The 24359-nt window shown below is 45.0% G+C and overlaps 2 protein-coding genes across 10 annotated transcripts in view; one reads left to right on the forward strand and one right to left on the reverse strand.

Annotated features, from left to right (window-relative positions):
* The window catches only part of MITF (melanocyte inducing transcription factor), a 110944-nt gene extending 102066 nt beyond the window's left edge, over nt 1-8878 (forward strand). For all 9 annotated transcript variants that reach the window (XM_074913890.1, XM_074913891.1, XM_074913894.1 and 6 more), the window contains 3 exons: nt 118-193; nt 1972-2119; nt 4798-8878. In XM_074913890.1, coding sequence (XP_074769991.1) covers nt 118-193; nt 1972-2119; nt 4798-5199 — 626 coding nt within the window. In that variant the 3' untranslated portion in view covers nt 5200-8878. The remainder of the gene's footprint in view (nt 1-117; nt 194-1971; nt 2120-4797) is intronic.
* A 6437-nt stretch (nt 8879-15315) lies between these two features.
* Nucleotides 15316-22075, reverse strand: LOC141964332 (2-epi-5-epi-valiolone synthase-like). Its single transcript, XM_074914599.1, is given in 6 exon segments — nt 15316-15416; nt 16000-16252; nt 16963-17196; nt 18878-19511; nt 21815-22032; nt 22034-22075. Coding segments are annotated over 6 exon segments (1482 nt in total).
* Between the last annotated feature and the right edge of the window lie 2284 nt (nt 22076-24359).

The following is a 24359-nucleotide window of genomic DNA, read 5'->3' on the forward strand; positions in this document are numbered from 1 at the left end:
ATTTTAAGCTTCGGGCGAACGTTTCAAAGGTGCTTAAAGAAATCTTTGATGAAACACTTTGTATGTTGTAACTAAGTGTGAATATTACTTGTAACATTTGTGCTGTTTTTCCTAAAGTTGAACGAAGAAGAAGATTTAATATTAATGATCGTATAAAAGAACTAGGCACTTTGATACCCAAGTCAAATGACCCGTAAGTATAATGTGCTCTTTGAAACTGTGGGAGGGAGGTGTTAAAAGAAAAAACAAAACAAAAAAACCCAAACCTTAGGGGAGAAAAATATTTTATGAAAACAAAATCCAAGTTTTCTTCTATGATCTTGGTATTCTGTGACTGTAGAAATGCTTGAAGGTTCCATTATATTTTCTGAAGACTTTTAAGGTTTATTTTTTCCCTTTTGGAACTTGCTTAAGTTTATATTAATTTGATGATTTTTGTCACAAAACAGTCTCTGTACTGTTGTGCAGCAGCTCAGCATCCAGCAGGACCCTTTGCTTTGGCAGGGCAGTGGTTGATGCTAGGAATGACTGCCCTGCCAGAGGTAGAGTTTTCAGGATGTGAAACCTTAGAGTAGTCTGCTGCTTGCTGGTTGCCTGGCTGCTTGTCTTGTTAGATGATTCTTTTAATTTATTAGATATCATAGCTTGGCAAGACAGAACCAATCCCTCTTTCTGTGGAAATGGAGGGCAGTTCATCTGGGAAGCCATCATGTTTCCCTTCCCTTCAAGAGAAAAGAAGAAAAATAAAGAGTGTAGCCATGTGTTTGTTCACTGATAGTTGTGTTAATTTCCCAGTAGTTCTTTTAAGTAATTTTACTGCTACTAACTTTTCTTAATGCTTTCCTAATGCTGATTCAATAGCAAGGAACACCTCTTGCTCTGGAACATGAAAGTCTCACTTAAATCTGAATCAATGCCCCATTAAGCTTCTGGGAAGATTTTCCTTTATTTTAAGGCTGCCCTATTTAAGTTTAAAACCATTACCCCTCGTCTCATCCCTACACTCCCTGATCAAGAGTCCCTCCCCCTTTCCTGCAGCCCCTTTCAGTACTGGGAGGCCGCTCTAAGGTCTCCCTGGAGCCTTCTCTTCTCCAGGCTGAACACCCCCAACTCTCTCAGCCCGTCCTCACAGGGAGGTGCTCCAGCCCCCTGAGCATCTTCATGGCCCTATCTTTGGTCTGACAGTCTGAAGTAAACTTTTTTAAAAAATTCAAACTAAGTAAGATGTTGTGGGGGAGAAGATGATGCAGACAGCCTCTCTCTCTAAAGCGGGTGTGGGAGGAATAATGTGGAAGAGGCAATATGGGAGCCACATACCCCCCTGACTGAAGAACCATCACCCCTAAGCATTTGTATTTTATCGAGAGTTTATGTTTAAATGTATGTATGCTGCTGTATCGGGCTCTTCTTTTCCTACTGTAACACAGCTGTGATACAGTGCTCCCAGGAGGACTATGGCTTGCTCTTTCTTGGAAGCTAAAGGGTCTCAGGTCTTTCTCCCACAGAAGCACCAGGTCATATATGGTCCTTGTAACTCCCCAGCTGAAATCGAGCATCACCCAGCTAGCAAGCCCTGTGATGTTTGAGTCTTATGAGGTTTGGTGGTTGTTGTCTTGCAGCCTTACCATAAGGCAATGAAAGGAGCCCCAGGTCTTCACTCTGCACAGTGCTGGTCCCAAACCGTGCAGAAGTCAGGGAGTTGGCCCCAGGGGGCTGCAGAGAGCCCAGGTGGCTGCAGGGCAGCTCCTGGGCTCTGTGTCCCTCGGCTGGCTGCAGGCTGCTTCCCAATACCTACGCTCTGGCCCCCTCTAGAGCATTTCACATGCCTTCTGTATTCATAAACTGGGAATAAATATTAGCCAAGCGTTATGTATATTTGAGGTGTAATCATAGCTGCTGATGTGAAGGTATTGACTATAAAATAAAGCTTCCCCAAGAGCCTTAACTTTTCCTTCGGTGTTGATTTCAAAGGGATATGCGCTGGAATAAGGGAACTATTCTAAAAGCGTCAGTGGACTACATCCGTAAACTGCAGAGAGAACAGCAACGCACAAAGGAGCTTGAGAACAGACAGAAGAAGTTGGAACACGCCAACAGGCACCTGCTGCTCCGAATACAGGTTTGCTGATAAATAAAGTGAAAACACTCTTGATTCTGCAGTCACACACTGCAACTAATGGTAACTGAAGCTTGTTTGTAGGAATATGGGTTATAAGGAACCACCATCTTAATTGTGACCAATGCTGAGATGTCTGCAGAGATTTTTCCAGGAAAAAAAAAGGAATACATTAGTTTAAAATAAAAGCCCAGCACCCTAATAAAGCATTTATGGCTGGTCTAATTTTGTTCTACCATGGCCAATGTAAGTTGCAAGCCATACTATAAAAAAGATTTATATGGTAGTGTGTTTTTCCTGGGTGCCAGACCTAAGGAATTGGGACTTCGTTTGTCTTGCTGATAGTGATGAAATTCAGCTGTTTGGGATACGCTCGCTTTAATTGTCTTGTTTGTGGAGGTTTTTTTTGACCTGTAGCATTAGTGCTTGTTTTCTTCTGAAGCGGTTTCAGATGAATGGCAATAAATGAAATCTTTTTTGTTTTGTTTGTGGGTTTTCTGAATTATGTGGAGACCAATCTAGGCCCTATCTGTCAGACAGCTCTGCAGATTGCAGTCTTCAGCATATGATCTCTTACATCTTCTCTTGATCAGCTTCTCCTGATGTTCTGCAGGAATCTGTTTTCTGGTGGAGGGTAAACACTGCTCACAGGACACAATGGGCAGGGAGGGCAGTATTGGGAACAGACCCTGCAGCACTGTAGCTTGAGTTCCTTGTAGCTATCTTGGAGACTGACAGCTGTATTTAATGTCGAGGCTGCCCTGGCTTGTCTGAGAGCAGTTGCAGAGAAGCACATCTAATGTGAGGGCTCTGAGAGTTGTCGCAGTAAGACAGCCAAGAGCTATGGGTGTTGAGCTGCTTTTTTTGTCTGACGAGCTATGATTGGTTGTCTTCCTTGTTCCTTGACGTCTGTAGGACTGTAAAACAGTTCTCCTTTTCAACACTGAAAAGCAGTAGGTGTCATGAATATGTTTTCTCCATGGGTTGTTGCCTTGTTAGATTCACCCAGGTTCCCAGTAGCCTGTATTACGCCGAGATTTAGGGGTAAGGACTCTGTTTATTTAATTCCTTTGCCTTCACCTTGAGATGGACAGGAAATCTTAGCCTTGCAGCCTGCACAGCTTTTGTTGTCAACTCTGTTCTTCAGGTGAGCAAAGATAGCTGTATATTCACCCCGCTCCATACAGGGTAATTAAAGAAGTATATCCAGAACTGAGTGTAAGAACATACAATGCAGAGATGGTGATGTCCCAGATATTCTCGTGTTGCTGCTCGCCTGCAGTGCGAACAGCTGAACTCTGCGTGCAGGCTGCAGTGTGCCAGGCTGGCTGCTGTGTCGGGAGACCTCTGAACTGCAGCCCGGCTAATCCACAGAGTAGATAATGAAGCTAGAAATACCTGAGAGTCAAGTGTGGAAGTAAACAGCTTTAAAATAGAGCAGGCTGAACTTCAGCACAATTTTTGTACTTTGTTGAGCAATCTGTTTGCTAGAGTGAGACGATAAAGATGTGCAACCCCTCTGCAGAGCAACATCAAGCAGTGGTATTTCATTGCTAAGTCAGATCACTTTTTAAGCATTTTTCATCTTCCTTTGCATATCCATCTGCTCTGGCTCCTTCTTCAATCAAAATAACATGAAAACCAGGCCCTTGAATAATGGAGAATACATCTGACAGCAAATAACCTGAAGTCTGTATTTTCCCTTTTTGTGTTGATTCTGATTAAGCACGGAATAAGGAACTCACGATTTTCTCACGTTAGCTGATGGAAGAAGTGCTTCCTTGTTCCACCTTCTCTGTTGATCTTGCAGTATGCCATTACAAGCTTGTTATCTTAGCTTGAAAATGGAAAAAAGGCTCTTAATCAACCTCAGTGATAGGAATATCCAGAAACAGTACAATCACAACAGTGATTGTAATTGCCCACCATAATACCTAAGTAGAATCAGACCATCTCTCTTACTGCTGCATTTGAGAAAGGGCCTTTAAGTGAACTCTTCTGTTATCTGTCTTCAGTCAAGTGCATCTGTATGATTAAATGTGAAGGTGAGATTTAAACTTTTCATGGAGATTCCTGGCTGTCTGTGAAGTCTAAGGCCTTCCTCTGATATATAATTTTTCAGTGCAGGAATAGCGTTGCTCAGTTTTGGCTGACCTCTTTACTTCCAGCTCTACCAGACTTGTAGAATTAGAAACAACCCTTCCAGTCTCGCAACAGGAAATGACAAGCATCATATAGACATGCTATGCCTTCACATATGACTTTTTCAAAAGTACTAAGTTACACTTCTATATTTTTTTTTCCCCAACTTTTAAATGCTTTCCTCACCTGACCTGATGCCAAACTTGTCTGCTGTGGCACTGGTTTCAGAAGAGGCCTGAAGGGAAATGTGTCTGTTCTGCAGGGCGCTGGGTTTTGGCCCTGGCGTAGGTTCTGAGGAGAAGTGTGAAGGACCTGTGTGGGGTGGTGTTCACCCACCTCTTCAAGAGACTGATGTTCAGGTGAAAATCTGCAGGGGAGAAGTATACAAGGTACAAGCACTTGTCACTGCTGGAATGGGAAGAAACAGTTTGTGTCCAACAGAAGGAAACTCTCTAAGTGACAGTACACAAGAGCGTAAGATAATGGATTTTGCTTTCAGAATTTTTGGTTTTTAATTTGTCCCTTATCCTCCTTCACAGGAACTTGAGATGCAAGCTCGGGCACACGGACTGTCCCTTGTCCCCTCCACAGGCCTTTGCTCCCCTGATATGGTCAACAGGGTCATCAAACAAGAGCCTGTGCTGGACAACTGCAACCAAGACATCATGCCGCACCACACAGACCTGTCTTGCACTACCACCCTCGATCTCACTGACGGTACCATCACCTTCAGCGACAACCTCGGCAATGTGACTGAACCGACTGGCACTTACAGTGTTCCTGCAAAAATGGGATCTAAACTGGAAGATATCTTGATGGACGATACCCTCTCTCCTGTCGGAGTGACTGACCCGCTACTTTCCTCTGTGTCTCCTGGAGCATCGAAGACGAGTAGCAGGCGGAGCAGCGTGAGCATGGAGGACACCGATCATGCTTGTTAGCATATACTTGGCACGCCTTTCATAAACTGCTTTGTTTCTTGATCAGTAGATTAAATAATTTACCTTTTGTAGAATTTTTTGATTTTTTTTTTCCTTGTGCTTCATTAGTAGCCCAGTGTGTGTGTGTGTGTGTGTATATATTATATATATAGGAATTTTTTTAGAATTTTTGTGAAGAAACTTGTATATTCTATTTTAAAACTACCATTGCCTCCAAAATATTGTACAGCATATGTACAGTATCTGTGAACTGGATTTGCCAAGAACTTTGAACTGGTCAATCTACTCAAAGCAATAGAATTACAAATGAAGAGTCTGTTTCTACTGGGGGGGAGGGGGGAGTTGTAGAATTGTAAATGCAACCTATTTACTTGGAAACGAAATGTAAAGTTAAAGAATGTAAAGAAACCAAAAAAAAAAAAAAAAAAAAAAGTCCAGTTTGTAGTTGTATTAATTGAATAGTGCTGCCTTAAAGATACAGTGTCCCTCACACGTTGGTCTTTACATGACAAGTGTTTAGGGAAAAATACCCACCCTACTCCACTCAGAATACAAACAAAAAGATGTTTAGACATCCTGATTGTGTTGATTGTGATATAAAATGCTGTTGCTGAAAATTGCAGGGAGATGCGAGTCTCTTTCTCAGAGTGTTGTTTAATTTTACTCTGAGCTGATTTGGGTTTTCCTTTTGATCATGGTTCGAGTTTTTCCTCTTAGATTTTTATTTTGTTATGTAACACACGTTGATGGCTTGCCAACAGTAAACGAAGCAGGAGCACTGTAAGTCGGTATACACTCTTTGGACAAAAAAAAGTGATACATTTTATCAACTGGGCACATTATGTTGTACATATCTAATTGGCTTTATTTTTTTTAAATTGCATTGTACAGTTTATTTTGATTTGCATGGATTCCTTAGTTATCCTCAATTTTTTGTTTTAAATATATTTGTATTTCATTTGTAAGATTTTTGCCTCTTAATATTGCAACAATTTTTTGACATTTTTAAAACTCATTGGAAGTTTTCTGCGTACATTGTAAACACTTGAAAGGAAGCTTTTCTGCAGGGTTCTGTGTTTTAAGAGAGATTTTGAGAATATTTTGTATATTACAGTCTCAGTTTGAAAATGTTTTTAAACACATTTAAGGTAGAGTACAAATTTAGATTAGTTAATAAAACAACTCTGTAGAGAAACTGAACTTACATATTTATTTTTAGTGATACAGAAAAAAATAGTAATATGCTTGGAAACATAAATATGTAGTTAATATACCCGTTATAGTAATTTGTGTTTTATTTCAGCACTGGGGCTGACATAAAAAAAAAAACAAACAAAGAAAAAAAAAGAGTAAATTACTGTATCTGCAAATAACTGTTACTTGATAACAATGTTATTAATTTTTAACATGCAACAATGTTGTAAAAGTAGTTCGGTGCATTATCTACTCAAGTGTAGTCCTATGCAATAACGGTAGTTATACTTGTATTATATCAAGCCTAGGTGTTTTACAGAGGTGACATGTGGTGTTACGAGCTAGACGGAGTGAATGGATTTCTCACTAGCAGCCTACAGCTGACTCGCAAGCGGCAGGCAAGCGTATCTCGTTCAGAATGAAGTGCCTTAAACTCTAGTTGTAGTCTTCCTCGACTAGCACTGACTGAAGTGTGGCATAGGAGAGAGCTTTAGGGTGATGTTTTCCAGGACGTTGAAGTGTAGCATGGTGCCTGTGTATAGAAAACAAGAGCTTCCTGTTCTCCTTTGTGCTACACTGGAAATTACATAGGATAAGTGAAGCGGTTAGTGACTTGAGTGCCAGTTTGGCAGGCTTTATAAGGAAACCTTGGTCGCAGCAGTTAGTGTTCAGAAGCCAAATGTGAATTGGGTAGCGATGGGACAGCGGGGGACAACGTCGGGAGTTCCCATAGCCTGCGCCGTGGCTCGCTCAGCTTCTCCCCCAGCGTTTCCCCAGGGAAGGCCCCTGGAAGCGTCCCCTGCCGCTGACAGTGCTGGCGGCGAGGGGCGCGGGGCTCGGCGGGGTGCAGCTCCTGGGGATGCAGCTCCCCATGACGCTGCTCCGGGGTCTGCGTCCGTGTCGCTCTTTCCGTGGCTGTTGCTGGCTGCGCCCGGCCGTCTCCGTTTCTGCTTGAGCCGCGAGCTGTGTGCGAGCGTTGATGCAACCACTGAGTTGTGGCTTTTTTCTTTTTTCTTTTTTTGAAGGAGGAGTTGGAGTTAGATTATAATGATGCCTCTCCCCCCCACCCCAGACAGCTTTTCGGGAATGTGTCTTTCCTAGAGTAGCGCAGCTCTGGGCCAGGGCAGGACCCAGGAGCTTGCAGGGTGCACTGCAGCTGTCGTGGTCCTCGGACAGGGAAATGCTCTGTTCCCTGCAAGGCAGCTGTGCTGTAGTTAGCTCAGAGTTGAGTATGCGGGTACAGGCTTCTGGTGCTGCTGTTTGGTAACAGTGACAGGTAAAGAAAATCAGGGCTGTGAAATGCTTGTAGCTGTAACACAAGGCTGCGTTACCCTTCCCCAGTAAAATGGGACAGCTCTGCAGCATTGTACAACAAAATCAGGGTGTGCACGCTTGAGTGTAGTAACAGAACCACTGAATATGTTGAACAAGGCTTTTGGTTTGATGCCCATACTGGGCATTTGGAAGTTGGAGTCTAGACTGTGGTATATAAACATTTTTCAAGCTTATGTGAAACCACTGGTACTTGCTGACAGCCATGACTTCTGGATTTTTGGCTGTATGCTGTGTGGAGATGAGTTAGGATTCAAGGAAAACCGTTACATCAAGAGCTGGATTTCTTGATAAAAGCCGCTGTGGCCCCAGCATTTGTGTTGTGTGTTCTCCATACGTTGTGTTGCTCTGGGGTAACACGTGACTCGGCTGTGCCCTGCTCACTCTTCACCCCGTGTTTCCTTAGGCTACAGCCCTCCTTTGAGTTTGCCCACCCTTTGAATGAACACACGTTGACGCTGCAGTGGGGACATCTCTAGGAGACACGGACCTCCGGGCGGGTGTTAACTGGAGATGTCTTTGCCTGTTTGAGCATCGTGGAGCGTGTGGCCATGACGTTTTACAGGGGATCAATGGCAGAGGACAGAGACAGCAATTACAGGCAGGGTTTGGCATGAACTAGGTGGAGTGGGATGGACAGAAGTTGTTGCCCAGTCTGATGATGGTGTCTTGTGTGACACTGGGCTGGCGGTAGCTTCCCTGAGTGGGCGGTTGGGATACCTACCAGTTCTCACTTTGCCAAAGCCATGCAACAAGCAGGAACATGCAGAGTACCATGAAGTTCTTCCTTACTGCTTTTGGCCTATAAAGCAATATTTAACTCTTACAACCTGTAAAAGCAAAAAGAAGGTACATAAGGAAAGCACAAAATAATGCACTTACATTTATGTTGTTTGACATAAAATGCACTGGGGGGGAAGCTGATGTTGATAAAAGTATAAATACCTATATTTCTTGAAAAAGTGACATTAATTACTGCCTCTTGCTATGATGCTTGGTACTGTAATGTTGATATTCATCTGCTGTTGACTGCAGCAATAATTTGTGTATGGTCCATAGCACTGTAAATTATGGATCAATATTAATGTATCCAATGAAATAATTTGAACTGTTGTTCTTGATAGATGGATTAAAGCATTTGGTTTTTCACATACGTCCGTGTAAGCCACTCGTTTTCCATGTAAGTGAATCCTGTGTTTCTGTGCATTTGAAGTCCCAGCAGTGCTCCCGTGTTTGTGACTTGGCGGTGGATGTGTCCGTGTTCCTGACCTGCTGTCAGTCAGCAGCTCTGGTTGTACCAGAGCTGTCCGGTTGTGTTCGTACGGCAGTAGCATGGGGAGGACGGAGCTATGGATCAGGCTCCGCTTGGGCTTTGCAGATACACACCCAAGTGGATAGACCCGGAGCTTGTGGTCCAGAATAAGGACATAGTAACAGGTGGACATGGGAAAATGTCATTGCCTCTGAGCTCTTGCCTTTTGCCTCCCTCCCTCCCTTCTCAAAAGGGTGTCTGCCAAAATCACCTGTGGCTGCATCTCCCTTCGCCTCCCGCCAGCTGTCCTGGGTCAGGTGTGGGCTCAGCGAGGCCTCGGGGTGCCTATGCCTCCTTGCCATGCTGTCCCTCCTGCAGGGTCGCCTGCCCCCAGCAGCCCTTTGCGAAGCACCTCACCACCCTCCCCAGCTGACCTGCACACAGGGGGATCCCAGTCCTCTCTCTGCTCCCCCTTGGGTCACTCCTCCAGAACATGCAAACAGCTGCTCCTGCATTGTGCCTGCAGCTGCAGCCTGTGCTGGTTAGCAACCAGCTGTGATCTTGTTTTGTCTTCCCATCTTTATTATTTCTCCCTGTGTCTCTGTTGTTTTCATCCCTTCTGGTCTTGTTCGCCAACAGGCTGTCGCTTACTGTGCTCACAGCGTGGAGTCCTCACCATCTCTGTGGACGTTGCTGCAGCAGTGGTGGTGGTTAATGCATATCACCTCATTGGTTTTAAACTCTGAATACAAACAATGGAAGCTCGGAATTTGGCCTGCCTTCAAAATCTGATCCTTATTAAGAGTAGAAAATACTTTATTCAGTTGCAATTAAAAGTGATTAGTTGTCCTGCATCACTCAATTTAAAAAACAACCAAACAAACCATGTTGGGCAAAGGTACCTGACTCTGCTAGGACTACAGTGGAAAAGCCCTGCTCCCCCTTCAGAGAAGGCATTTGAGTAAAGCTTCCGAGTGTTACCAGGCAGGCTTTGTAATGCTATTTCTTTACAGATTCAGCAGAGTATTAGAATGTGGCATTGTAGTACTGCAGTAGAAAATCTATTTATTAGCAGCCTAGGATATAATTTCTAATTTAAATTTTGAGGGTTTAGATGTATTTTGGCTTTCCTTTTGGTGGTCAGTTGTGCCAGCACTGCATTTGGGGAGTAAATCTCCTGCTGTCAGTGGGAGCATCACCAGGTTTTGTCTAGATTGCAGAACCCAGGAGGAGCAGGAAGAAAACCCCTTGTGGGGACAATGGCTGTAAGCGGTTGCTCATTGTGTGTCAGCAGGAGGTGGTAGCAGGTCTGGTTAGAAGCCTTTTAGTTCCTTCAGACAAGCCTGAAAAATTCTGTGCAGGGTAAGAAAGTGGATGTTAAAAATAAGGCCACCAAGGCCTGGTGGGGTCTGGTTTGCTGGAAAAGCCCGGTGGCTGGGCTGTGGGACGCTGCGGAGCTCGGCTGTGTGGTGCAGTGGCACGGCAGGACCTGCCACCATGTCACTGCCTCGTGCTTTCCTTCCGAGGAGATGCACCTGGGAGCTCAGCAGCTCCCGACGCCGGGCAGGCGACAGTGACCGCGCTGGCTCTGCAGGTACAGCTGCTGCTGCTCCTTTTGCTATCGCATCTGGGGGTAGTCCTGGCACTGAATGGTGGTTGTGTTCTGTTTCTCCAGCTCCTTCGAAATACATTTGCTTGAAATTACAGGGTAATGGCTTGAAAAAGTGTCCCTGACTTATTAAAATCAATAAGGCTTAATAGGATGGTGGCTCACAGGTTGAATGCATGTGCACTGAGCATCGCTGCTGTCCTTGCCTGTGATCCAAAGTGCATCCTTACTTGAAACTGTTCCATTTTTAACTATATTTTTGAGAGCAACTCTTTTAACTGGCATGTGTTGAGGCTTGTGTTTCCGCCGAGGCTTGAAGCTGCAGTTTCTTTCTTTTCTATGACTTTCTCACCTAGATCGCAAAGGAGCGAGAAGGCTTCTGTCGAACTTTGGCAGTGCTGAACGCTGGCGGATGCTCTCATTCATGGTTCCCTGGAGAGAAGGCAGCTCCCATCCCCTCCTGCTGCCACTCTTACCCCTTCCCTGCGCTTCCCACAGCTGAGACACTGTTCGCTCTATGATCGCAGAGGGAAATGATGGTTCCTGTGACAGGCCTCTATGTTAGTGCTGCCCAAGAGCTGTGTGAGGCAATGAGAAGGCTGCTACGGTCAGTAGGATGAGCCAGGGCATACAAAGAACTTCAGTATTGATGGCTCTTTTAAGATATTTATAAAAATAACCATGGTTGAGGTACATGGTTACATATTGTGGATACTGTCTCAAAGGAGCTATGAGAGAAATCCTTAATGCCCAATGCATCTGCTGCAGGTAGGGGAGACCTGGGGAGCTGCACAGGGTGTCTGGGGAGCTGTAGGGCACTGCTGGAGGCTTTGGGAGCTGGGCCCATCCTGCCAGTGGTCGCCTTGCTATAACCATCAGGAGATAGGGCAGCTGCAATTATTTGGGAGGGAGGTCGAGCACCCGGGTCCTGTGGGAGCAGAGCAGAGCTGGGTGCTGGCAGGGGGGCGCTGGGCCCTCGGCATGTGCTCTGTGTTTCTGAGTGGGGTTTGGTAGATGGAGCACATGGCTCTGGGGACTCACATCTCGCTCACACGCTCTCTTGCTGTTCAGCAGTGCCTCAGTGCTCCCGCTGCCTTTCCTCCGTTCCGCCTTTGATAGCAGCAAGAGTTAGGCAGTAATTAGAAAAGTGGGGAACAGCACACTCTTGTGGGGCTGCATTCTTTCCGGCTGGCTGCGAAGCTTTAATGAGGCCAAGGCTTCCCTGGGTGGGCACAGACCCCGCCGTGGCGATGATTTCGGCTGCATCCCAGCGCTGGCAGGCCAGAGGCGGCATCTCCCCGCGGCGCCACGTTAGCTCCATCCCGGCACAGGCCAGCGAACTCGCCTTGATCTAAGGCGAGCTATGATTTAATACTGTCATTTGCAAGTCATTTTCTCTGAACGCAGCATGTAATTTGTACCAGCGGTAACAGCTCCAGACAGACAAGCACAGAATGGTTGAGCACGTGTTGCACTGTACCAGGAATAGGGCAGTTGCTCTTATGTTCAGCGCTGTTTGTTTGGCCGCTTTAAATACATCTAGTCAAAATCTGATAGTGTCTTCAAGACCTCTGACCAATTCTCATTTTACATTGGGTACATTCAGTGTTACTATTGACTGGACATGAGTAATAACCGCTTAGATACCCCTTTATAAAAAAATATCAGAGCTCATGATCTTTCTCTTTTTCTTTCCCTGCTGCAAATCAGTTTCTAGAGCATGTTGTTGCAAAAGAAATTACTTCAGAACATGTAAATAATAAAGTAATTTCTTATTCTCTGACCACTAAAGTAATTTTATTCAAACAAAACCATGAAGAACTCGGGCTGTAGAAAACCCAGCTGGGTCCCATATGGCTTTCCGCTTTTCTCTTTGGAGTAATACGTCATCGAAAGTAATAAGAAAATAAGAAGAGATTTTAGGTCTAATGATAATAGTTCCATTTGAAAAAGCAGGAATTAAAGCTGAATAAATGGAAAAGAATTAAATTCATGCTAGACATTTAAAAAAACGCACTGCAAACAATTAGGTGTATTTTAAAAAGTCGCTGTTTTATTAATAATACTTTCCACCTCCTTCCCTTGATCTTTTGATGACAAGCCTGGCAGAGACACTCTTTATCAGACACTGAAACAATTTAGCTGCTGTCACATGCCTTTCTTGATATACACGTATTAGTCACACAGCCGTTTTATGTTCTTTAGCATATTTTAGTATATAATTAAAAATGTGGCTGTCTGCTACTAAGCAACCAAGCATGTCAGGGGTTGATTGTATTCTGTCACCCACAGCAGAAGGGAGAGTAAAAAATAATAATCATGTGTTCACTTTTCAGTCTTAATTGTGCTCCAGCTCCTTTGATGTGTTGTTACACACACACCAGCTACTGAAGATGGAGGCAAAGCCAAAGTGTGGCAACAGCTGGCAGGTGACCCGCAGTCACGTCGCTGTCACCGATAGCACATCAGTCCTAAATGTTGGGCTTTTAATGTGTGTGTGTGGTTTTGTGACTCTCCTGTGTTCAGTTCATCTGGACCTTGCTGAGCTGCTGTTTGGCTTTCCATGGGAATGGAGTGCTAAATGCTCCTGAGTCTCTCCCTGGACATTTAAAATAAGCCACTCAAGTTGATGTTTCTGTTGTACCTCCTCCATGTAGGTAGACGGGAGTAGGATGGCTGCACTGAAGGACACTGACTATTGGGCAGCTGATAATCCTGTGCTTCATTCATTTCTAGATTACCTGACGTGAAAAATGGCCCATCCAACTCCTGGAGAGGAGGTAAACCACTCGCGAGTGTACCCAGGTGATCACTGCCAGCTCTGGGAGAGGAACACCAGAGCTACAAGTCTCTGGTCCTAGAGAAGTGGCCAGCACCAGACTGGGGCAGAGACAACATACACCTCCCCTCCCGGAGCCTCTCAGCGTGTTGCCCCTCAGCACTGCTGTCCTCGGGGCTCTCTCATGCTCCTAAAAAGTTCCGGTCCTCATCTAGTCTCGTGTTGCACTGTCCCTTTCTGTTCTAGAGAAAGGCTGACAGTGCAGATGCTTTCCCTGCTAGCCGGAGAGATGCTTTCGCCTCTCGGTGGCTGCTGTCGGGAACCAGCTGAATCAACCTGTTTGACAGTCTGGGAAAAGGACAGAATTTCATTGATACCCTCAGCCACAGGCTTGTTTAACTCAGAGCATTAGGGGATTATTTCTATGGCAAGACGTCACTCTGAGGATCTGCATTTACACCATTTGCAGTGAGGGCCCTGTGAGAGGTCTGCCTGGTAAGGTGGTACCATCTGTGTGAAACCCCATCCTGAAGCTAAAGAAAGGGCTGAGGAAGTATTCTTTGGTGTACTTTTAGGCACATCTCCAGGCTCAAGGGGGAGAAAAGATTTATTATGTCAGCTCTATTCCTCACTTGTCCCATGTCTTTCCATCTCTCGAGAACATGCAAATGTACACAGGCAAGCACTGCATGCAGCAATAGAATCATTATTTTAAAAGTTTTTCAGTTTTAATAGCTTTTATTTATCAAAACAGAAGCCAGCACATCAGCACAAATTGGTATGGCATAAGGAGGAAAAAAAAAAAATGCTGTAAATAATTTGAAGCCCGTTGTTGATTGTGATTCCTTTGAGTCAACCTTCAGGGAGAAAGAAGACATTGCCTTTACATCTTTCACAGTCAGCATCTGGTATATAATCTACTCTGAGTCTGCCGGGATCCTGAGATGTAACACTGAGGTTGCTTGAAGATGATCAACTTGCTTGGTTCAACCTGATTCTCTTGGTTCTCCCCTGGCTGACCTTGTCTACCTGGAGAGCACTGTGATGGGGACAGAGCCCCAGCCAGCCAGGGACAAGGAGGCCGTGGGGGTGCCTAGGTACATCTGTGGTATGGCCCGAGGCTCAACTTTGCTCATAGGCAACACTGATGCAAAATGTCACATCGGTGGGGGTGGCACAGTAAAACCACCACTGTACATTTTGGCAGCAAGATGAGTCTTGCCAGCATGTCCTCAGTATCTAAGAGTCCCAAGAAGACAGGACTGCCATGCTGTCAAGATCCAGGTCCTGTCAGGCTTCACAGCAGCGATACCTGCTGATCTGCGGCTACATCACCGTGCCTGTAATCAGAGTGTGTCTTTCCCTTAGACTGGGAGCAAAGGCTGGCAGCTGAGTTTCTTTTTTGGCTAGTTTGAATGAGCTAAGAAAACAAGAACAACTCAGAATGCCAAAAGCAGCGAAGGAGATAACCCACTTCAAAGATTTTATATAGCATGGAGATTTTGCGTGGTGCTGTCAAGATGCCCCACTTCTTTTGCAGGGTGTATGAGCCAGATACACTGAGGGACTTCAGTGGTCCAACAGAAGCAATGGTGGGACAGCACTGTGCAAGGCCATGCAGCCCCCAGGTTGGAATATCCAAATGAATGGATAAATGCCACTCACTTTCCCCCAGAGGAGACTGCTTGCTGTGAACTATGCTATGGGCACTCTGTGGTTTCACTTCTGAGCCATCGCTTCTTGAGCGCTAACGAATTCCCTTTCAAACAGAGCAATTGAGAGAGGTAAATCAGGTCAGATGCCGATATTCTTGTTGTTGCACGCAGCTCTGGGTTGTACGTGGTTTTACAGGTGCTGATGTATTTATCTTGTTTAAAATTCAGGCCTGCCCACTAGCTTACAGTGTTGAACAACGCGTGGAGCAGGACCGTCAGCCTGGGCTTGCAGCTCTCAGAGAGCAGCTGTCTCTTCTTCCAGCACCGACTTGCAGTCCCGGACCCACAGCTTGTATGCTCTTTCCAGGGTCTCTTCACTAGTGTCGTTGAATATCTCTGTAAAATAAGACTTGTTAATTGGAGATCCAGAGAAACTTTTCCTGCCTGCATACACTGACTCGCTAGGGGAGAGAGTAGCTCCTCCAAACAGTTTATGGGAGTCTGTTTTCTTGTGAGTGTGTAGAGACTGAACTTCACGGAAATTGGATGGAGGGATACAGTAAGAGTGTTTCACCACAGATACTAAGAGATACTATTTAGTTTTCAGGTATTAGTTCTAGGCACAGTAATACATTCTTTTTGCCAAGGATTAACAAAGGAATTGTTTCTCCCTTCTGACATTGGTTTGTCTGCCAGGGCCCTACCTTTAGACTGTTGGTTCACAAACACATTGGCAAAGTGAATTGGTTAATCATCGTGTAATTAATTAGACCTCAGTCTGTAACTGAGTTCTGGTGGTTACACACAAGAGAAGGTTCCTGTCTCTTGATGGGTTTATCAAGATGTACATTTCTGGTTTGCCGTGCTTTCTAAACAACTGCAGAACTACAGGGCATGTTTTCCAGCATGTCACTCTGCGGGGATGCCCACTGCCCCCCACATATTCCTAGGGGCTCCCTGGTGTCCCTCGCCGCGGTACCTGCTATGCCGAGGCCGGTGGGGAGAGGCAGCCGGGGCTGTCCCCCGCTGTGTTTCAGGCGCTCCATCAGAGCTCTCTTGATGAGGGTCCAGCTGCAGCCGCCATGCCAGACCGGCAGCTCCAGGCCCCTCATGCACTGGATGATCTGCTCCTTCTCCTCGGCCGTGATGAGCCCCCGCACGTGGGCGACGTACGTCATGAATGCCATGTCGATGTTCACAGCTTCTCCGTGCATCAGCGATGGCAAAACCCTCTGAAACGGAGCACAGGCGGGTGGGGGAAAAGGTTGGGCTTGACAAATAATAAATAAGAAGGCTTTTTCTAAAAGTACTTGCCAAAATTGACATTCGACTCACAGCAGTAGAAGTACGGATATGCTGGATGTTAGCATCCTGTGATTTATGGTTTGCAGAGGATGACTTCTTTTACAGGTGATTAATTGCATGTAAAATCTCCCAAAGGGATCCAGGAGCTAATTCTCCTCCCATTCAAATCACTGATGAAGAACATCATGGGATGGAGAGAAGAGCTCTGAATTTTGCATAAGGTCCAGTCCTCCCCCCTTACTCCTCAGTGGCAATTTCTCCCCAGTAATACCAGCTATGGTCTCCATGCCTTTGCACTGTTGTAGCCTGTGCTGGTGCCTTCCAATGGCTTCACTGAAATCTGGTCATCTTTGTGCTTTGGTAAATGCCCAGTAAGAAGCAATAACTGTCCAGTGGTCTGAATAGGAAACACTGGTGGGGGTGTGGGGAATTGGGGCAGGGAAAGGGGTCTCCTTATCCAACAGAACCAGACTGGGTGTGTTGGGTGATCTGAGGTAGAATGCAAATCTGGAGTTTAGCTCAGCTACTTTTGCACAGTTTTTGTGCTGCTGATTGAAATTTGGTTGTTTTTTTGGTTGTTTTTTTTTTTTTTTTTTTTTTTTAACACAGATGTTGAAATATAAAGTCTGTCACTCACCATTTCCAGCTCTGGGCTTATAACATGGCCAAAATCAACCAGTCTGTCCAGGTCATCCTCCCAGAGGTTGGGAGCCAGCTCTTCTAACATTGTTTCAATGGCAATTCTGGTAGTCTGCAGTGCAGCATCCCTGTGGTCAGCAGAGCCGTTGTAGGACTGGAACTTGGTGTCCAGCAGGTATTTCCCATGACTCTTGAGCAGGTCAAACAGCCCTTTGTGTTTCATGAGTGCCATCTAAGGCAGAACAGAAAAGGGAATTGGAGATAATTATGCAAGCCTTGAATGTGCTGCTGAAAACGTGTTTCAATAGACTGGACACTAATATCATGTTCTGCACTGGTAAAGAAATAACTACACACTTGGTACATGGGCAAGTTCTGCCTCTGCAACATGCAGAATTATTTCTGTAGACACAGTTCCTGGTTAGCTTGTATATGGGACTGTAGGAGTAGGGGAGGATACACCAGTTTGGTATATATTCAGGTCTCTGAGAAATGCGACCTGGTGGTGTTACACACGTTTTCAGCTATGATAAGTGAAGATGGATGCAAAAGGCATCCAGTGTGGAAATGCCCAGTGAGGCTCTGGATAAATGACAGAGATGATGGGAGCACTGGTGAGCAAGTTCCCTTGCTACTGGGCAACCCTGACCATCCTGTGAGCTTGCTACATGCTCCAGTAGCCTAGCAGACAGTTTGTAATGAGCTTTGGCTATTTGTGTGCCTGGCAGGAAACTTGAGACTCTCTCAGCTGAATGATGGCCATGCCCAGGACAGGGACTGGATGGTGCACATCCTCAGGATAACTTCCACCTAAGCCTTGGAATTGCTCTCTGGGCAAGGGAAGGTGGGAAAGCACTGCAGTATGGGCAATATGAGGGTTCAGAAGCTGTTTCATCATTACAAGTATGTATTTTTTCACCCTCTGATTTGGTCATTAGGTCCCTCCTGGAGTGGGGAATGGTGACCTGAAGGTTTCCCAGTGCCTGCCACAAACCTCCAGATATCGTGGGGAGTTTCTACTGTGCAAGCACTGGAAAATGCTACTGATGAACTCATCTCTAATACCCTCTAACTTGAACTCTCTTTTATCAGAAGTTTTCAAAGCTCTTTAAGCATAAAACCATTTACTATTCACTTTCCAGGTAATTTTAGAAGTGGAATTTGCCTCACAGGAGATTGATTGACCATACTCAACATACCCCGCGAGGTAGGCACAAATGATCTTGCAGATTATTAATCTCCAGTATAATGAACCTCAAAGTCTCTGCTAGCAGTTCATTTTAGAGTGCTACGGATCAGCCTCAACTGGAAGATGCTTTCTTCCCTAGTTTTGCTATGTTTCTGTCTGGCCTTGGGTTTTGGAGTTTATTCTGCAGGGTTAGCACTAGGCACTGTGTGTAAGGGATATTCTAACAAGTTTAGCAGCTGTAAAAATATATATAGGCTCAATGAAAGTTAAAAGCCCCCATGCAGCTTTGATGGCACACCTTTGTTTCTATAGGGTGGTTTATACAATGCTGTGGATGCTGATGGACATCTTACCAGCACTGAGGGCTTTCAATACTTAAAGGGGACTTATAAGAAAGATGGAGACAGACTTTTTAGTAGGGCCTGTTGCAGTAGGACAAGGGGTAATGGTTTAAACTGAAAGAGGTTGGATTCAGACTAGATATAAGGAAGACATTTTGGTGAAACACTGGCACAGGTTGCCTGGATTGGTGGTAGATGCCCCATCCCTGGAAACGTTCAAGGTCAGGTTGGATGGGGCTCTGAGCAACCTTGTCTAGTTGAAGATGGTCCCTGCTCATTGCAGGGGGGTTGGACTAGGTGATTGTTAAAGATCCCTTCCAACCAAAACTATTCTATGATTCTGTGATTTCAGTTTTGAAAGCTGCAATTACAAAAGTTCATACCTTTAAAATTTCACCAAGGCCGTTGGAGATGTGTCGCCGAGGAATGCTCTGAATGAAGGATCTATCCAGGAAACTAGCTACTGGGGGTGTGTACCCTCCAAGCTTGTTCTTGCACTGCAGGAAATTCACCCCGTTCTTTGCCCCCACACTGGCATCAACATAAGAGAGGAGGGTTGTTGGGACCCGAATGTAAGGGGTGCGTCTTCTATAGAGCGATGCAGCTAGTCCCACGATGTCCAGGCAGACGCCTCCCCCGATGGCAATGATGGGCTCAGTTCGCCTGTCGATGCTGAAGTTCTGGACTTCTTGCAAGATGTTCAAGACCAGGTCCATGGATTTCGTTTCTTCAGTGGTAGGCAGGGCGAGGATTTTGTGCTGAACATTATTCTTTTCAAAGTATTCTCTGACTTTGGAGCCGTAAAGTTCATCAACGACTTCATCTATGACAATAAAGCGCCTCAGCTTTCTTTTGCTGCTAGTGGCTAGCTCTAGTTGCTGGGGGTCAGTAATGTGACCCCAGAGCAGAGTAGTGTTGGAAGGATCCAGAATATTGTACGTTTCTACCACTTTGTAGCAAAAATAGATGGGAGCTTCAATTGTCCAGGAAATCCCACCTTCAGAGACGCATTCCCCTCTGGCAAGGATCAGAAAACATCGTTTGAAAACATATTCCTCTTTTGTACTTAGCCCGTCTGAACTAGTTTAAGGACAATCGCTGAGGGGTGGGGTACGGGGGGTCTCCTGCCCGTGCACTGCAGAAGTATGGGGCTGCGAGGGTGGGATGTGTCTCCTGGGTGTCAGGGCTCAATTGCGTTGGCACCGGAGAAACTCTCCCACATCCTAGAGAGCAGTCAAATGGTTGAGCTTCTACATGGTCATGACAAAACAGAGAGCAAGAAGGCCTGGAAAAGCAAATATTTTTCCTTCCAATTAATTAATCAATAAACCAGCAGAAAGCCTCAGACCAATCATTTCAGCTTCCCAAAAGGGAGTGGGAAGAGATTGCCAAAATTCTCCAAAGTATTTATGAAGGAACCATCCTCTGCTCACTATATCTGGGTGATATGAGATGATTTATTCCTGTCTACCTGCACACAGCCACACACATATACACACACCTCCATACAAAATAGTGTCTCTCCAATTCTCCAGCTGAACAGTGGATCTCATCAAAGAGTGGATCTCTTTACCTCAAAACAGGCACGATAGAAATAGGAAGTACTCCCAGGTAGTTAAAATAAAAAAGTAATTATTTGAGAGTTGGCAAAGGTTTCCATAGTGGAGTTTGAAAGGATAAATTGAATCTACAAAGTTGGCATAGTATCTATCTAAAACTATTTTATTTAAAATAAAATACTATTTAGATAGTATCTATCTAAAGCAGTGAAAAACACAGCCCTGTAACCCAGTTATTACGTCTCCTGTTGGGAAAGGGGGAGCCAGGTGAAAAACTGGCTTTTTTAGTTTGTTGGGAATCAGGAAAGGATTTTTTTTTTTTTTTTTAAAGACAGAACAAAACTGAAAAGTGTATTTTATATAAGACCTCTTCTTGAGCTGCAGTTGGGTAAGAATTGAAAATTTCTAAGAACATTTATTTTGGTTTTTTTGAATGAGCAGATGACTCATTGGATAATCAGATTTTCGTACATGCCCAATTTCTTTCCACATGCCTGGACTTTCTCTTGTTGGTCTAAATAGATGCTTCTCTCTGCTTTCTTTACCAAATTGCCTCTAAATCTGGCCCAAACTGTTTTAAGTGTTAAAGAAAAGCAGCAAGTATTTATACCCTCCAGAAAATTTCATCTGGGTTTTTAAAATGCAATCATCAAGTACATTTTAATGCACCAAATATATACCTTATAGCTGTACTTTATGTGCCTGTACATCCCTCTCTGGCATGTGATCCTTCTAAGAGGCAGGATGGTTTTGAATGTTAGCTGGTGGAATCAGTTTTTGGTGCCGGATGGCACAACTAGCACCCACTGTAACCCCTTTGATGCAAGAAAATAGTAGTGGATTTGAAGCTGAATGTACCCTTTTTGAAGCATATGTCAGCTGAGGATTCTTCTGCGTGTGCTCTGGTCCCTAGGTTCATTCTGCTGTGTCTGAGGTCCAGCAGACTGCCTTTGGCTCTGCTGAAGCCCTGTTCTATCTACCGCACCTCTGCCTGGGCAATGCTCGCACGCAGCCGCTGCCCGCTGCTGGCACGGGTGAAGAGCCCGTCAATCCTGAGTATGACAAATGCTAGAAAACTTCTGACATGCAAATTTAGCCAGATTAAGGAAGACCTGCATCACAAATGGGGGTCCATGTGCCCGTGAAAACGAGTATACTTTGATTAAAGGATAATTCACTGGAGAGATATACTATCAGCAGAGAGCTGATCCCTGGGGGAAATTTGTCTCTCTCCTCTGCTGAAGCAGCATTAGGTGACTTCTACAGCTTGAGAGATGTGTTATAGGTTTTGTTCCTGTCAGTGACCTACTGTGTTTATTTTTCCCATCTGGACATTTCATTTATCTGCAACCATCTCTGTAAATGCGTCCTTCTCCCATGCCTGAGGATGAGCTTTTGCCCACAAAGATTTCATGTACATACAGGGAAAAAAAATCCCAGGTGCAGCATTCAGAAGTCCCTGTGTAAGCTTTTCAGAAATTTAAAGAAACTTCCCGTCTACAAAAACTGAGGCTGTTGGCTGAGTTACAGACGGTATTTTATCAAGTCATGCCAAAGAGAACAGCGAATACCTGTGCTGCCATAGCACACATTTTGAAGCCCACTTTCACAGGTTGTACATGTAAGGGTGGGTTTAAGCCGCAACAGCACACAAGATGTTTTTTCCATCTGAGATGCACCCCAGCAGGAAGACTACACAGTTTGGCTAGCTAGAGCCATCTGGCACAGTTGCCAATGAGCAACCTGGGCTCCTATACTTACATTTTTGCTTCGGAGAGAGTTATCTTGTCCTCACAGTCAGAAGGGGCTTCTCCTTTCTTGATCCGGCACCACGTGCTCTTGACTCGCACCAGCTGGAAGTCTGTCTGCTGGGGCTCCTGGGGCACGGTGGCCAGGGCTGCTGGAGCAAAGGCCCCTTTTGACACTGGCATGCTTCCAGAAGGTAAAACCTCCCTGTTAAGAGATGTCCCGTAACTTGAGTGCTTTTGAGGTGCTTTTTAAAGGCTCCAGGTGACCAGGCATTGGAGGGGGAGGTATTGTCTCCACGGGGGAGACCAGTTACAAAACCGAGATTATCTAATCTGGGATGCACATTAGGGGTGGTAAGAGCATTTGAAGACACGTGCAAGTACCAGGATGGGGTTGTATAATCAGCTAGTTTTATAATGCTTAAGAAGTACAATATGAGTTCATACCTTAACTTCCAACATGATGCCCTACAGCAAATTTAAAGTTATGAAAGGCAATTTCTGTGATTCTCCATGATGTTCAGGAACTTCCTTCGCTGTGTGGAGCCTCTGATCTGGCTGTGGCTCTAAACCACTCTTGTGGGGTGAGACAGGATTAGGATCATGGGGATGGGATTGATACCAGCTGGTTAAACCTCTTTTGAGCTCACATTCCCTGATTCTCTTGCGTTGAGGAACAGAATTATTTTTTTTTGTTGGTTTTTTTAGCTTTCATGGTGGGTTTAAAAAAATAATCAGAGTTTATCTCCTGAAAGGCTGTTTGGGGGGTGAGCTGAGTTTTGATTCGTTTGCTCAGCTGCCTGTGGACTCTGAGATGCTGAGCTTTCCCTGCGGTGGGGTCATTTCAGGATCAGCAGTCTGGTCCAGGCAATGGTATCTGAGCTTTGATGACCCTGCCTTTTGGGTCCCATGATTTCCTGCAATTGTCACCTTATATGATATGATAAATAATAATTTATCTTATTAATAATATTTATCTTATTTATTTTCTATTTTATCTTATTTATTAAGATATTAATAAATGATGTGGCTCAGCCAGGGGGATAAATTCCCCTTCTAGGAAGCAATGGCATGGTGGGGGCTGGAGCAGGGGTCCGTGCTGGCGGTGGTGGCTAGCACCCTGCTCCTCACGTGACCGAGGGATGCACAATTCACCTTTCCATATGATCTTCCAGCTGGGACTTTTGGAGGGCCCCGGGCTCGGCTTGTCACACCAAACATTCCCTTGGCATACAGCTCTGTGTGCTGAGCACAGGGGAAGATCTTCCTCTGATTTTGCCAGCAGTGCCTGAAGGTACAAACTTGTCTTTGCTGCCTTCTTGGCCATGTTTCTGAAAGCTGTTCTTGTTCAGAAACAAAGATCAAGAAAACTAAAAACAGGCATAAAAGCAAAGGCTGGAAAAAACAGTTCAAGAGCCCATCAAGCAAGACCACTTCATTGCATTGAAAGCCTAATTGAAGCCAAACTCACTTAGGAACCAACATTTACCTTAACTGATTATGGGAAAAAGCTACAAGAGTAAACTCTAAAGCACTGTAGCCCTGCTCCAGGAAGGGTAATAACTCCTAACATCTAGTTCTCACTGATGGCTTCATCTCCAGATGACAAAGTGCTTTGCAAAGAGGACAGACTTTATCCCCATTTTACAGAAGAGAAAAATAGAGTCACCAGAAGAGAAGTAACTTGCCCAAAGTCACCTCCAAAGCTAGCAGAGGCTGGATTAGATGGCATACTAAAGCTTTTAGCCTGTTTACCAAATACTCATCTGAAATTTTAAGTCCCAATCCAAACACAATTTGGATTGCTTTCCACAGCGATTGCAGGTCTAATGCAGTTTGTTGTTTACTAAATCATGATAGAATAATCTTAGGTATGCAAGGAGGTCTATCCTCTCTGTCTTGTTTATTTGTTTTGATTAATAGCAATCCACTGAGCATTAGGACTTATTTTATTTGCTTTTCTTTTACTCTTTTGTCCTGTGCATTTACTTATTTTCTGTTTATACTTCCTTGTTGTATTTTGGGGGCATTGAAATGTCTTCTGTTTCATTTTAGAAGCTGACAAATTGACTTTCCAATGTCTGCCTGCTTGCCATAGCCAATGACTGCCATGTCCTTGTACGATCCATCCTGAGGAGAGGCTGCCAAGAGCCTTGCAGCAAAGACCTGCTCCCCACAGACTCTTCATTTCCTCTGCCCAACTCCAGACTCTGGACCCCCAGAGCAGGGGGTTCTCCTATGTTTGGCTGTATGAGGCAGTGGTGACCTTGTAGCTATGGATCACTTGGAGATAATATGGGGTTCAAAATCCTGGGACTTTTTTGGCCTCATAGCTGATGGTTCAGCTGAGACACATGTCTGTGCTATGTAACCAGAAGGTTATGAAACTGCCAATTATCTCCTTGAGATCCAGCAGCATCCCGAGGTCAGGATGTGAACATTGCTCTTACGTAAAGTGAAGGCACTGAAAGTCAGCTTTCTTTTCTTTTTTTCTGTGCTGTTGGATCTCACAGGTGCTGTTGGATCTCACCGGCTGCCTGTGCTCTGGGTGGGGTGCA

This window comes from Athene noctua, chromosome 10, assembly GCF_965140245.1.
Source record: "Athene noctua chromosome 10, bAthNoc1.hap1.1, whole genome shotgun sequence".
NCBI classification, from domain to species: domain Eukaryota; kingdom Metazoa; phylum Chordata; class Aves; order Strigiformes; family Strigidae; genus Athene; species Athene noctua.